At 40.8% G+C, this 15,962-nt stretch overlaps 1 protein-coding gene across 2 annotated transcripts in view; it reads left to right on the top strand.

Annotated features, from left to right (window-relative positions):
- CAND1 (cullin associated and neddylation dissociated 1) overlaps nt 1-2,531 on the top strand; it is a 45,625-nt gene extending 43,094 nt beyond the window's left edge. Inside the window, exon 15 of one of the 2 annotated variants that reach the window (XM_030820033.1) lies at nt 445-2,531. In XM_030820033.1, coding sequence (XP_030675893.1) covers nt 445-669 — 225 coding nt within the window. In that variant the 3' untranslated portion in view covers nt 670-2,531. The remainder of the gene's footprint in view (nt 1-444) is intronic. The other variant, XM_030820034.1, reaches the window with a different exon arrangement.
- The last annotated feature ends 13,431 nt before the right edge of the window (nt 2,532-15,962 follow it).

The following is a 15,962-nucleotide window of genomic DNA, read 5'->3' as shown; positions in this document are numbered from 1 at the left end:
CTTGAAAAATCAAGATTTTTTTTTTTAGACCAAGAAGATGAAACAGGCTTTGAATAAAGGCCTGGGATGTCATCATATGGTGTGCTGAAAAAGTGAATAATAGAGTATAGCAAAGAATAGGGTAGCTAGAGGAGTACTTTCTTGATGGGGGTCAAAGTGTAAGACTTGCTAAGCAGATAGTTGAAACAAAGAGTGTCCTACTCTCTTTGTTAAAATCATGTGGGTCTAGATTTTCTGTTTTTATAATGGGGCTTTGTGTAAAATATTCCCTTAAAAGGAGACAGCTACTTTAAAAATAAGTTTAAAAACAGTTGTTCTTAGAATGTAATATGCCTTGTGGACCTACGAGAGTAGCTTTTACCAGGAAGATCTTATGTGCTTAAATTTTGTTCATGTAAGAGCTGTCTTTTATAGCATGTAATCTAAGTTTACTCCATCTTACAGGTAAAGGCAAACTCAGTAAAACAGGAGTTTGAAAAACAAGATGAATTAAAGCGATCTGCCATGAGAGCAGTAGCAGCACTGCTAACCATTCCAGAAGCAGAGAAGAGTCCACTGATGAGTGAATTCCAGTCACAGATCAGTTCTAACCCTGAGCTGGCGGCTATCTTTGAAAGTATCCAGAAAGATTCATCATCTACTAACTTGGAATCAATGGACACTAGTTAGATGTTTGTTCACCATGGGGACCATTACATATGACCATACAATGCACTGAATTGACAGGTTAATCATAAGACATGGAAAGAGAAGTGTCTAAAAGCTTCAAAATGTTCCACTTTTTTTTCCTTCATGGAGACTGTTTGTTTGGCTTTCTTCCATTGTTGTTTTTGTAGCATTTATTTCAGAAATGTGTATTTCCATAATCCAGAGGTTGTAAAACCACTAGTGTTTTAGTGGTTACAGCAACATTTGAAATGGAAACTAAAAGTTAGGATTTTATGGAGTATGGAGATAGAGTCCAGTATCTATTTACCCTGTAATGTTTAGGATTAAAATGTTGAAATTTTGTGACCATGAATTTCTTTCTTTTATAAATTTTCTCATTTAAAAATCAAAAATCTTGCAAAACAAAAACCATGTTTCTTTTTCTTGTATAACTTTTTGTTTTCAGCAACATAAATTGATTTTTAGCTGGCAGACAAGAATATCCATATAAGATTTGTTACCATTTCAGAGAGTTTGGCAATTTTTAAAAGATAATAAGGTATCATTTTTAAGTATGAAAATTAACAATATCCCTGTTACACACACTAATTTTGCATGAGCAAGTTTACAAATATGTATTGTCTGTAAAGGAGCATGTGCAGATTATTCATAATATAGAAGTTAAAATAAGTATTAGTGCAATTTTCAGATATTTATTTTTGCACAGAAAACACATTATCTGGAGAGAAAGGAGAATTTTTGAGACTTGGGTTTTCTTAATGCCAGTGTGAATTTGCAGATGTTTTCAGCAAATCAAGTCACAGAAACAATTTGCCACTTTTTTCTATTATAAATCTTCTTTCTTAAATTTTGAGTATTTAAGTGCTCAGTTTTTCTCAGTTACCCATTTGTGTGCGTGTGTTTCCACTTAGAAATTCTTAAAACCAGATTTTTCTTTCATTCCCTTTGGATGTCTACATTCCTTAACAAAGGATGTAAATACTGTGTATGCTTTTGAATTTTTATTTTTAGGAAAATTCTGAAGCCAGCTATCACAGGTTTGTTAGCTAATAATAGTATTTTCTTTTAGTTGAGGTAGGTTTTTCCCCATTTCCTGTAGAGCTAATTTACATATTGTATTTGGTAAGTGTTCACTACTTTTCCTGATTAAGGGATCTGTGCTGGGGAACAAAGCTTTTGCAGTACCTTATATTGTAGTTAAAATTTTATTTAACATATCCTTCAGTGAGCTCATTTCACACTGTAGCCTCTTCCTTAAAATTTGTGGTGCTCCTGTAACAGTAAGAACTAATTCTGAAATAAAAGACATCTCCTAATGCTGTGCAAACATAGTTTACATGTATTGAAGGAGGCAGTTGTTAAATTGAGTGACCAATTTTAAGCAATCAGATATTTGAAAACTGCACCCTTTATTTTTGAAACTGTGAATTAGAAACACTTTTCCTGCTGTATTACTACCTGCTTTAACATCCAAATATACAGTGATTTTAAATGATAACATACTGTGGTTATTAGATTAACAGGTTGATTTTGAATTTTCAGATGATAATGCAGAAGACATCACTTCTAGGAAGGATTTTGACTAGTGCATTGATGTTGAAGTTGGTGCCATTTCAAAATGTGGCAGGTGATAATCTTATACCATAATTTGCATAAAACTGTAATAGAAGTTTATTTTGAGATGTTAGTATATTATGTACTATGCATTTCTGTGGTACAGATGTTGTGGATATATTTAAGTATTTGGTTACATGGTTTCACAATAAATTGCAATACTGCAGGCTCTAGGACCGAATAGGAGACTGACATGCATATGTTGTGTGAATGTCTTAGTTGGGTAAAGTTAAATCCAAATACTTCAACTGGCTTTTTCTTCAGTTTGTTTGTTTTTGACTTTCAAGATGCATGTTTTGTTTTGTTTTGCTTTGTTTTTGTCTTGGAAGCCACCTCATTTTTCTAACAGTTGAAATTCTTTTAGTACTAAAGAAATAGATGCTGCTCTTTTATGGCTTTAGTGTTTATATACCTGTTTATATGCATACATTAACCAAATTAGTAACAGCAGTGCTTAGAATTTCAATGCTGAGTCATACCGATGATTAACTCCATACTCCTAGTGGTGATGTGGTCCAGATACTGGAATGGAAGTGGCAGGATGTGGAGTCCAGACATAGTCTACCACTCATGCTACCTACTAATAATATTAAGGTGTTACACTTAGCGATTTGTCACATGTACGCTTCTGAGGAGATCTAAAAGTTAATACAAAACCAAGCTGTTTATTGATTTTCATGAGAACATTTAAGTTAGTTGAGGTCTACCTGATTTATTTTAAAAGAAGGCAGAGGGCTGGGCGTGGTGGCTCACGCCTGTAATCCCAGCACTTTGGGAGGCTGAGGCGGGCAGATCACGAGGTCAGGAGATCGAGACCATCCTGGCTAACACTGTGAAAACCCGTCTCTACTGAAAATACAAAAAATTAGCCAGGCATGGTGGCAGACCCCTGTAGTCCTAGCTGCTACAGCTGAGAGGCAGGAGAATGGTGTGAACCCAGGAGGCGGAGCTGGCAGTGAGCCAAGATCACGCCACTGCACTCTGGCCTGGGCAACAGAGCGAGAGTCCATCTCAAAAAAAAAAAAAAAAAAAAAAAAAAAAAGGCAGGAAATTTGGTATGGCAGGGCCTAACCTAAAAGATTATTTATAAAATCAGTAGCACTGAATGATAATTTTTTAAATGATGATCATGTATTTTATTAATGATATCTGAAAGCTGCTTAACCATTAGGAATTAGAATTCTTTAAGGGTTGGAGTATGATGATTTCATCAAATGTTTGAATATTTACATAATTTTTATGTAACCATAAACCAGATTAGTCTTTTTTTCTTCATACTTTTCTTTGGTAAATAGTGAAGAAATAACATAGGGGCATATCTAATTAACCAGTTCTAGTGGGTGTTGTTATATCTTTATATCTAGTTCAGTCTCAGATATATGAATATGATTATATAGTCATGATTGAAGTTCAAAATGAGGAAGCATACAAAATCCTCAGCCACTGAAAAATTCAGTTAACTTGTTTATACTCCTGTTAGCTGTAATTAGTCACAAGACAAAGTATATAGTAATACTTTGTAATGAAGTAACATTTTCTGCCCACATTAATTTTACTAAATACCTAAATTGTTAAAATTAATTGCCAATTTCTAGATATATTATGCTTAGTAAGTGTTTTGAAGTTAAAAGACCTTAAACATTTCGGCAAGTAAATTTTGGATTCCAGCTCTGTTTTAAACTGAATCCTAATTTTCAAACCACTGCTACCCCAGATTCATACCTGTTTTTGAAATCTTGTTTATGGAATGGAAAATTGACAGTATGGCAATAGTTTATTTACTGATTGGACAAAGGATATTCTGGTTTTAACTGACTTTTCCATTTAAATAAAATTCCTTTGATAATTTTGGTTGCAAAAGTGGAACACAGTGGAAGTATTTGACTACAGGCTACCAAAATCTCATCAGATAAGGCTGTTTTCTTAGAGGAAATGCAAAATGAAATCATACATTTTCCTTTTCCAATACAGTAAATTGCTCGTTTTCCTATTAATACCAGAAAAGATTTTGTAAACACCTTTGCTGTAGTTTCAGGCAAGATCTTTCAGTAACATGTTTTTGCTCTTTGTAACTTAGAAAGTTAGCTCTGAATCCAAAAACTACTGAAGGGAGTAATGCATATAATTTTACTTTGTTGGGCCCTATAATGCCAGGGTGTCAGGTTTCAAAATGATATTTAGTAGACAGAAATACCTAATTTTGTTTGGGGAGTCTTAATACCCTGTCCTCTTCATACCTTATTAGTGGTGATTTTAGCAAGTTATAATTATTTTGCTGAGGTCTTAGAAAGCTTATGCTATGTAAAGTGACATTGTTTCCAGATTAGGAAGTATTGGAATTAATTTGCTATTGCCAGTAAGTAATGGTTGATGGATATTAAGTGATTTTAGTCTAGAATGCTCTCACAAAAATAGTAAAGAATTGTACTTCAGGGCCAGATGGCGGCTCACGCCTGTAATCTCAGCACTTTGGGAGGCCAAGGTGGGGGATCACTTGAAGGCAGGAGTTTAAGACCAGTCCTAGGCAACACAGTGAGACCCTGTCTCTACCAAAAAAAAAGAAAAAAAAAAAATCAACAACATGCAACCATAAGAATGGATGAGATGGCCCTAAAAGAATAAGGATTACATATAATGAGAATACATGTGGGCTGAAATACCTAGTGAACAATGTTTAAGGGAAACTGAAGTGCAAATGGCCTCACAGGTTTGTTTTTGTGTTTGAGACAAGGTCTCACTCTGTTGCCTAGGCTGGAGTACATAGCACAAACATGGTTCACTGCACCTCAGCTTCCTGGGCACAAGTGATTCTTCCACCTCAGCCTCCCGAGTAGCTGGGAGTATAGGTGTGTGCCACCACATCCAGCTAATTTTTTTATTTCTTTGTAGAGATGGGGTCTCATGACCTTGTCCAGGATGATCTCAAACTCCTGGGGCTCAAGCAGTCCTGTATTGGCCTCCTAAACTGCTGAGATTATTGCAAGTGCCTCCTTGTCCAGCCACATGTTGTTGATTTCTTTATTCTTTTTTTCTTTCTTAATTTTTTTTTTTTTTTTTTTTTGAGATGGATGGAGTCTTGCTTTGTCTCCCAGGCTGGAGTGCAGTGGCGCGATATCGGCTCACTGCAACCTCTGCCTCCTGGGTTCCAGCAATTCTCCTGCCTCAGCCTCCCAAGTAGCTGTGATTACAGGCGTGTGCCACCATGCCTAGCTAATTTTTGTATTTTCAGTAGAGACGGAGTTTTGCCATGTTGGCCAGGCTGGTCTCAAACTCCTGATCTTAGGTGATCCACCCGCCTCGGCCTCCCAAAGTGCTGGGATTACAGGCGTGAGCCACATCGCCCAGCCAGTTTCTTAATCTATACATCTAGCCCAGTCCATGCCCCTATTTCAGACTATTACATCCAACCTGCTATACATCTCAAAAAGGTATCTCAAACACAGCATATCTAAAGCTGAAGTCATCATCTTTCCCTGGTTTTTCCTGTCTCTTAGCTGATGGCATCCCATTTACCCAGTCATTCAAACTGGAAATCTAAAAGCCTCAGCATGAGTTTGGAGGCAGAATAGGATAAAGACCAAGGACTCTGGGAGGCCAAGGCGGGTGGATCGCCTGAGGTCAAGAGTTCAAGACCAGCCTGGCCAACATGGCGAAACCTCGTCTCTGCTAAAAAAACACAAAGAAATTAGCCGGATGTGGTGGCACATGCCTGTAGTCCCAGCAATGCGGGAGGCTGAGGCAGGAGAATTGCTTGAACCTGGGAGGTGGAGGTTGCAGTGACCCAAGATTGCATGCACCACTGCACTCCAGCCTGGGTGACAGCGAGACCCTGTCTCAAAAAAAAACAAGGACTCTACAGACAGACATCATATATCATAATAGTTTGAATCCTGGCTGTTAGCTGTTAGACTTGGGTAAATTATTTAACCTCAACTTTCCTTGTCTATAAAATGGGAATTAAAATAGTAGCACCTTACAGGGTTATTGTGAGGATTAAATAGGAACATTGTATAAAGCACTTAAAACATTACCTGGCACATACTAAGTGTAATACAATTGTTAACTCTTACTAGCATTTTGTCCCTTTTATTTCCTAAGTATCTCTCATGCCCATCTCCGTTATTCTTTTGGCTTAAGACCTCATTTCCTCCTTATCTATTGACTGGACTGCGGCAAATGCCTGCTAATCGTTATTTTTGTGTTCATTCATTTAGCAAGCCAATTTATTACACGCTTAGGGTGCTGCCAGGACTACAAAAGCTGTTGAGACTGTACTTGCTATAAAGAAGCTTGCTGATTATCATGGGAAGACTGACATAAGGAAGCACCATAAAATTCTGCTCTATGTGTGGTATACACGGGATACTGGGGATTAACAATTGAAGGTATCGTCCATTCGACGTGAGTGGGACAGAAACAATTCATAAAGGAGATGAAATGTCTTGAGGAATGAGTTCTTCCTTAGAAGAATGGTTTTCAAATGAGTGTGCATCACAGTCACCTGTAGGACTTATTAAAACAGATCGCTGGGCCCTACACCCAGAGGCCGTGGTTCAGTAGGCTGTAGTAAACCAATAATTCGTATTTCTACTACATTCCCAGGTCCTAATGCTGTTTCCCAAGGCCACACCTTGGAAACGACCACATTAAAATACCCAGAAGGCATTAATTCCCAGTCCTTCCTCTACACCGCTGTCAAAACAATGGTCCTGACCATTTCATCTTTGCACTACATCCTTCACTGTCTCTCTTTTGCCCATAGGCTAAGTACAAACTAGATCTGGTTACTGCCTGCCCCACCAGCCTCAGCATCTCTCACACCTAGGACTAACCTTTTCTTCTGACAACTATAAAATATTTCCCTTAGCCACCATGCTATTCCTTGCCTTCTCAAGTTTGTTCAAGGTCAAGTTATGCCTTTTGCCTGGAATGACTTGACTTCTCTTTTGTTTTACTTAGCTGGCTGCTTTTCGTCTTGTAGGTTAGGTCAAGGACTCCAGGAAGTCTTCCCTGGACAAGTAATGAAGAGGGCATAATCCAAGGGCCAACTCCCATGTTTGGAACCTGACTCCATTTTCAGGCATGCAATATTGTCAAATTCCTTTTAAAAGCACCTCTCTGTTAACGTTGGTGCAGATACTGCTATTTCTCTCCTCCATACCATTGCTGATGGTTACTGAGTGGGCTAGGGTATGGGAAGGGCCGACTAGTCCAGCTTTTCACAAACAGCCCTTTATGTCAAACTGAATACTGCCAACCTAGTTCCAGTTTCTGTATCTAAAGACTCAGCTTGGAGTCCTTTCTGGGACTTGGCTGGACTAAAAGTAACCCCTCGTTGTCTGGTTTGTGACTTTCTGTACTCTGATGCCCTGGCTTTCTGCCTTCTAGAAATTTGTCAGAATTTCTGAAATTCTTGGGCCTTCCCTCTTGCTCTATATATGGTTTTGGATTCATTCCTTTTAAAAAATATTTACTGTCATTTCAGTAGAATTTTGACACAATAAACATAAGCACATCAGATTTTTTGCCATCTTGAAGCTTCTGTTATTTCTTGGTCTTTTGGTAATGCTTTACTGAGAAACATTATAATATAGTTGTTAAAGTTCAGGCTCTAAACCTGGGTTTAAATCTGGTTATGCCACTTCTTGGGAGTGGGACTTTGGGCAAATTATTGATGTATCTAGTGTTACTGGTGGAGGGGCTTGACTACGAATTGTCCAGGTCCTGGGCATTTTGAACAAAGAACTGAACAAAACGCACAAAGTAGCAGAGGAATGAAATGCAGGAATGAAGCAGCAAAAGCAGGAATTTATGAAAGTGAGAAAGCATCTGCTGGTTGGGAGTGGGCTCAAGGGCCCAGTTACAATGTTTTCTGGGCATTAAGTATCCCATTTGAGGTTCTTATCATCTATCCCTTATCTGGATGAAGGATTTGGTCTGTGGTTAACGGCTGAGGTGAATTGGCACCCTATGCACATGAAGAGATGGTCCCTGTGTGGCCCTTGGCCAATCCAGGGTACTCTTCCTTTCCATCTGAGATGTGGTGGAAGTGGGAGGGTTGTAGGGAGAGTAGCCTTTGATCCTTTGTAACTTCGCTTGGGGAGATGGGGTTTTTCCCTTTGGGTTTAGCTTTAGGAAGTTTGTGTTTATTGGCCTTAGGATTCCTGCCCCCAGACCCAGGTATTTTCCTTTAGATCCAGCTCTGGGAAGTCAGCGTGATTTGGCCTTAGATTTCCTGCCCCCAGACCTTGGTGGTTTCTCTTTTAAAAAGTTAGCACAAATTGCCCTTAAGTTCCCTGTCTCCAGACCCTGTTCTCCTGCCTCACTAGGTCTATTTCCTCATTAGTCAAATTGAGTTATATGTAGTAGTCTGAAAGAAGAGTTTCCCCCAACATACTAAGAAGGTTAACACACACACACCATATAGTACAACACACATGAGACAGGGCAGGGACTCCTCTTAGGGGCCTGCTGGATCCTTCCAAGCACGGAAATTAAGGAAAATTCCAAGCACCTAGCTAGCCTTGAGAAGTAAATGAGCAACTTGATAAGCAAGAAGGTAATAATAGCTTGAACAATAGTCACCCAAGTAAGTTCGAGTCACAAGATGTTTGGTTCCCACAGAAACTAAAAATAATATCTTGATACTTGTGCTTGAGTTGTTTTTCAGAAACCTGAACCCCCACCTGATGGAAAATGCTGACTGTCATGTAAACCTCAGATAAGGAACTGAGGGCTGAACTTCTTTGTTGTAAATTTCTATCTGAGGGGCCTGCAGAGTCATACCCTCAGGCCAACCCTTAACATTCCTTTCTGCTGACCCCAAGTTTTTATTCAAAGCCTCGCTTCCTTAACCAATGGTGAATTGAAGAATCTCTGAATCCACCTATCACCTGTAAACCTCTGCTTCAAGATATCTCACCTTTTAGGGCCAAACCAATGTATAACCTCCATGTATTGATTTATGACTGCCTGTAAACTCTGCCTCACCGCCTTTAAAAACCTTTGCATGGAGGGCACTGGGGAGTTTGAGTCTTAAGCATTAGCTGCCCAATTCTCCTTGCTTAGTGCCCTGCAATGAATGCCTACTTTCTCTTACTGCAGATCTTGGTGTTGGTGTTTGGCTTTGCTGTGCCAGGTGGATGGACCTAAGTTTGGTTCAGTAACACATAGTAATTACTCAAAAAATATATTTTAAAAATTACATTTATTCATAAATGACTGACTATAGAACCTTAATAGTCCACTCATGGATTCTTCACATGTTACTCCCATTTTCTAGAGGAGGGAAAGGGATGTTATGAAATGTATTTTGAGGGGAATATTCTACTCTATGTTTTGAGAATCCTATGATGGCTCAATATTAGAAAATATACCAATGTAAAAGTATTAGTGAAGTAGTAAAACTACAAAGACTAGTTATCAGAAGCCAGTAATAAATAGTATCCTAAACAGTGAAACATTAAAACAATTTTATTTAAAGTCAGAAGATAAACTACTAGCATTATATAGCATTATTGTATAACATGGTCTTGGAGGTTTCCAAAAAATGAAATAAGGCAAGAAAATATAATGAATAATGTGAGTTAGAAAGTAAATAAAGCTATTGTTTTTGTGTGTGACAAAACCACACACCTAGGAAACCAAGAGAATCTAGCAAGAAAAGCTTAAAATTGACAAAATGTGCTGAGGTGGATTCTTTCAAAGGAAGAACCCTGGCATAAATTGAAGGTGGTGGAAGAGAAAAAGGAAGTGTGCATGGCTCTCAGAGAGAGGAATGAGAAGGGTGACTACAGCACCTTCAACTGAAACATCCAGGTACTTGCACTGGGACTAATCAAGGAAACAACTTGACCCACAGAGAACAAAGAAAAGCTAGGCAGGACAACAGCTCACCTGGGAGTGACACCAAGCCAGGGGAACCTCCCCCACCCAGGGAAGTGGTGAGTGAATGTGTGACCCTGGGAACCGAGGTTTCTCCCGTGGATCATTGCAACGTGGGGGTCAGGAGATCTCATGAACCCACTTCACCAGAGCCTTCAGTCTGACAGACAGAGCTACACAGTGTCTTAGCAGAGTAGCTGCTCAGGCATGGGTGGAGACCCAGAAGCCTTAGAAAATCAAGCTTTCCAGCAAAGTAACTGCAACTCCTGCAAAGCGAGAGATTAGACCCCCGTATATACCCGTAGGAAAGTGGCTGAATCCAAGAGGCTACGCAGTGACAGTCTGCAGGCCCCACTTCCACAGCATCTCAGGAGAAGACCCATGGGCTTGGAAATCCAACCAGCCCCTGGTAGCCGCCTTGCGCCTCCCTGAAACGGAGCTCCCTGGGGGAGGGGTGAGCCGCCATCTCCGCTGCTGTTTGGGCAATTTAGCCACTCCAGCCTTCAGGCTTTGGAAAGTCCAAACCGACTGGGGTGGGAGGGATTTCCCAGTACAGCACAGCTGCGCTACAAAAATGTGGCCAGACTGCTTCTTTAAGCAGGTACCCCAATCCCATTCCTTCTCACTGACTGGGGCCTCCAGCCACCCCTGCCAGAGTTCTCCAGCTGACAGAGACTTGAATTCTCCCTGGGATGGATCTCCCAGAGGGAGGGGCAGGCTGCCATCATTGCTGTTTGGGCGACTTAGCTGTTCCAGCCTTTGGGTTTTGGAGAGTCTGAGCCAACCGGGGATGGAAAGGGTACCCCAGCACAGCACAGCTGATCCACCAAAATGTGGCCAGACTGCTTCAAGTAGGTCCCTGATCCCATTCCTCCTCACTGGGTGGGACCTCCCAACCAGGATCTCCAGCCACCTCCTACAGGTGTGTTTGGGCCGGCAACAGGTCCATACCTCCCTGGAACGAAGCTCCCAGAGGGAAGGGCAGGCTACCATCTTTGATGTTTCACAGAATGCACTGGACCAGGTACTAGAAAATCTGCAGCAACCAGGGACTAGAGTGGGGCCCCAGCACACTGCAACAGCCTGACAGAAAAGTGACCAGATTGTTACACGGGTGCCCATTTCCATATCTCTGTGAGGCAGATCCTCCAGGCCTGGGCCTCTAGCCAACCCCTGCCAGAGCTATTGAGCCAGTAGCAACTCGGGAACTCCCTGACCTGAACAGAGCCTCCAAGGACAACTGAAAGCCTCTCTGCCACTGCTTCTGCAGTGGAACTGCCCTTGCTACCCTCAGACTAATGAAGGAGCAAAGACCCTAAGTACTTTATCCACCCCTCCAACAAGCTGCAGTCAACCCAAGGAAGAGGAGGCCAGTCTGTCTTACACAGGTCCCACACCCACCGCCCCCAACTGCTCATCACCAAACAGGGAACCCTTGGATTGGGCCTACAGCACAGACCCTTTATCCTGGGTGGACTGCACTGAGAGATTGCTGACCTACATCTCTCTGGGGTGAAGCCTCAAGGAAACAAGCAAAAGATCCTTGGCCACAATCACTACTAAGGTCCCTTCTTCATATGCATGCAACTTGGGGAAGGAATATAAACAGAGAGATTGCCTCAGAACTGCAGTGGGCATCCCAGGAGCACCAAGCCACAATCTACAGCCAACACTCAATGGGAGAGGAACCCACACTCTCAGGTCCTTGAGAGGGAACATGACTGCAATTGTGAGGAAACATAGGGGAGCCATACAACTGACCAGAAGTCTACCAACTGACCAGTAATCCTAAATATCACTTGCTGGATCACACTCCAAAGCTTCAACAGCAAAAATACCTCACTAACCTACTCCACTCTGAAACCAGAGACAAGAAGCCAGCTTCAGATAAAGACCCTGCACAAAGCTTCAGCCTGGTGAAAACATCCAGAAAAGAAATCTATTGACTGTACTCAATCCACACTACAGCTAAAGGAACACCCACATGCAGAGATGAGAAAGAATGAACACGAGCAGTCTCGTAACTCAAATGGCCAGAGTGTTGTATATCCTCCAAATTACTGTATCAATTCTCCAACAAGAGTTCTTAACCAGCCTGAACTGTCTGAAATGACAGAAATAGAATTCAGCATATGGATAGGAATGAATATCATTGAGATTCAGGAGGATGGCAAAACCCAATCCAAGAAAAATAAAAATTACAATAAAACATTATGGGAGCTGAAAAATGAAACAGCCGGTACGAAAAAGGACCTGAGTGAGTTTGACAGAGCTGAATAACACAATACAGGAATTTCACAATGCAATCACAAGTATTAATAGCAGAATTAAACCAAGCTGAGGAGACAATCTCAGAACTTGAAGACTGGTTCTCTGAAATAAGATAGACAAAAATAAAGATAAAAGAATAAAAAGAAATAAACAAAACCTCTGAGAAGTATGGGATTAGGTAAAGAGGCCAAATCTATAAGTCATTGGCATTCCTGAAAGGAACTGGGAGAAAGCAAACAACTTGGAAAACATTTCAGGTTATCGTCCACGAAAACTTCCCCAACCTTGCTAGAGAGGCCAACAGTGAAATTCAGGAAATACAGAGAACTCCTGAAAGATTTTACACAAGAAGATCATCCCCAAGACACATAATTGTCAGACTTTCCAAGGTCTAAATGAAAGAAAGAATGTTAAAGGCAGCTAGAGAGAAAGGTCAGGTCACTTACAAAGGGAACCTCATAAGGATAACAGTGGACCTCTCAGCTAAAACCCTGCAAGCCAGGAAGATTGGGTGTCTATATTCAACGTTCTTAAAGAAAAAAAGTCTGCAGCCAAGAATTTCGTATCCAGCCGAACTAAGCTTCCTAAGTGAAGGAGAAATAAGATTCTTTTCAGATAAGTAAATGTTGAGGGAATTCATTATCACCAGACCTGCCTTACAAGTGATCTTGAAAGGAGCACTAAATATAGAAGGACTGCTACCAGCTAATATAAATACACAGACCAGTGTCACTATAAAGCAACCATACAAACAAGCCAATAAAATAACCTGCACAACAAACCCCTGTGACACACGTTTACCTGTGTGCCCCTGAAACTAAAATAAAAGCTAAAAAAAAGAGGAAGAATCCCGTTCCAGAAGAGTCTCTTTAAGGGATGGCAGCAAATGGAGATAGTGCCTGGGGCTCTTCACTCTAGAACTCATACTTTCTGGTTTCCCTAAACTCACTAGATGGGATACAAACAAGGGTCTGACATTGACTTCTTACCCAACACCCGTATCTGAAGAGAACAGCTGATCTTTCCAGGAGAACACAACCTACAGACCAAAATAACTTGAAAACTGAAAAGTGGTAAGAGTTTTTGCCTTCTTCATCTTCCAAAGTTAGCCAAATCTCTGTGTGTTCTGCATCTGAGTTTTCTTACCTCAAGTATTCATAAGATTTGTGTTTCATGGCTGAAAACAAGCACTACCATGGGCTTTAAAGACAAACAAATGAAATCCAGTTTTTGTTTGGAAGGAGAATGTTTGGCAACTGAGATGAAGAGAGGTGGGATATAGGAGTATGTCGAGAGAAACCCAAGGTGGTAGGGAGTTGAGGAAAGAATGAGATTCTCTGTGACTGGGAAAAATGGGAGTGGGGCACATATGTACAACTGTCAGGGAAAGATCTGTGTCCCCACACAGTGCTTAAGATTTTGAATGGGATTGCTGTCTGCTTTATGGATTCCATAGCTTACAGGCCCTTGGAAAAAGATTACTTAGTTCCTCAGAAGAATGGGCCACATGGGCTTGGAAACTGAGCATCTCAGTGGTGAAGAACAGAAGGCCCTCATCCCAATCCTTTGTCCTTGGAGCTATTGCCTGTCCCACTTCTATTCAAGAATTGTATGCCACTTTGAATGGTGAGATTCTAAGATAGATTTAATTTGATTTAAAACAAATTTCAGGCCGAGCGTGATGGCTCATGCCTGTAATCCCAGCACTTTGGGAGGCTGAGGCGGGTGGATCACGAGATCAGGAGATAGAGGCCATCCTGGCTAACACAGTGAAACCCCGTCTCTACTAAAAATACAAAAATTAGCTGGGCGTGGTGGCGGGCGCCTGTAGTCCCAGCTACTCGGGAGACTGAGGCAGGAGAATGGTGGGTGAACCCAGGAGGCAGAGCTTGCAGTGAGCCGAGATCGTGCCACTGCACTACAGCCTGGGTGACAGAGCAAGACTCCATCTCTAAAACAAAACAAAACTGAAAAAAAAAAAAAAAAAAAAAAAAAGAAATTTCAAAATACTTCGGTTCCCTGAGCAGATGCCATGTGTTTGGTAGAAGATTCAGCATTGAAGAGAAGAAAACTGCAGCCTTGAGAAAATTTGCTGAAGGGGTTAATTTCTTTGTGATTCCATAAAGAAATAGCAAGAAAGTAAGGGACTAGGAAGGGGGGAGGGGTAAAAAATTATTGAAGTGTAACATATACAAAGAACACAATTCATAAATGTATGGCTCAGTGAGTTGCCAAAATGTTAATATCCCATGTAACTATGTAACTATCACCCTGGACAAGAAAAAGAACATCATCAGCATTTTTCTTGGTCATCTTTATTGTTGCTCCTCTTCTTGACTTGCTAACATTAGGGGTACCCCAAGACTAAGATCTTGGGCCTCTTCTCTTTATCTACATTCACTCCCTAGGGGACTCATCAACTCAACAGTATAGAGTTAAATACCATCTATACTGACAACTCTCAATATCTCCAATCAGAACTTCTCCCCTGAACTCAAGCCCTGTATATACAACTATAGCTACTTAACATCTCTACTTGGATGTCTAAGTAGCTTCCCAAACTTGACAGATCCAGAACTGAACTCCTGACTCTCCACCTCATAAATTCTCTGCCTGTAGTGCCCTTCACTGTAGTAATAGCCTCATCCTTCCAGCTACTCAATCCAAAAGGCTGCAAGTCATTCTTGATTCCTCCTTTTCTTTCACACACCATATACAATCTATTAGGAAATCCTGTTTGTTCTGCTTTCACAATGTGTCTGTGGCTCTGATCACCTCTCAGCATTTTTACACTCCCAGTCTAGTGTAGTTCATCATAATCTCTGGCTTGCCTGGGTTGCTGTAATAGTCTCCCAACTATCCTTGATGCTTCCTCACTTGCTCGCCTCCAATCTAGCCTCAAAAGAGCAATCATAGTGGTCCTATAAGAAAGTAAATCTCATTACACCATTCCATAGCTCAAAAGCCTCTACTGGCCTTCCATTTAACTCAGAAAATGCCAAAAACCTTATTACCTACAGCCTACAAGGCCCTTCATGATAATACTAACCCTCATTGCTTCTCTCACTGCATCTCTAGCTACTTTATCCCTTGTTCACTCCGCTAAAGCTGCCCTAGCCTCCTTGCTGTTGGTTGATCATGCCAGGTGCATGACATTTACATTGGCTCTTCCTTCTGCCTGGAACACTGTCCCCAGAGTGCTGTGTCAATGCCAGATATCCACATGGCTCACTCCTTCTGCTTTTTCAAGTGTCTGCCTAAATGTCACCAATCCTGCTTTTCTCAATCTCTACTACCCTTTTGTTTCCATACAATAGCATTTATCACCCTTAAATGTACAATATAACCTATGGATCGTATGTTCTTTAACTTAACATAAGTTCCATGTGAGCAGGGATTTTGTCTATTGATTTATTATCTCACTAATGTATAATAAGCACATGGTATGTACATAAATGATTGAATAAATGAATAAATAACTTCGATATTTCAAGATATTCCAGGTGGTGGTGCCAAGCATGTAA

This window comes from Nomascus leucogenys, chromosome 10 (assembly GCF_006542625.1).
Source record: "Nomascus leucogenys isolate Asia chromosome 10, Asia_NLE_v1, whole genome shotgun sequence".
NCBI lineage: Eukaryota > Metazoa > Chordata > Mammalia > Primates > Hylobatidae > Nomascus > Nomascus leucogenys.
This window is presented reverse-complemented; position numbering and strand designations above follow the sequence as displayed.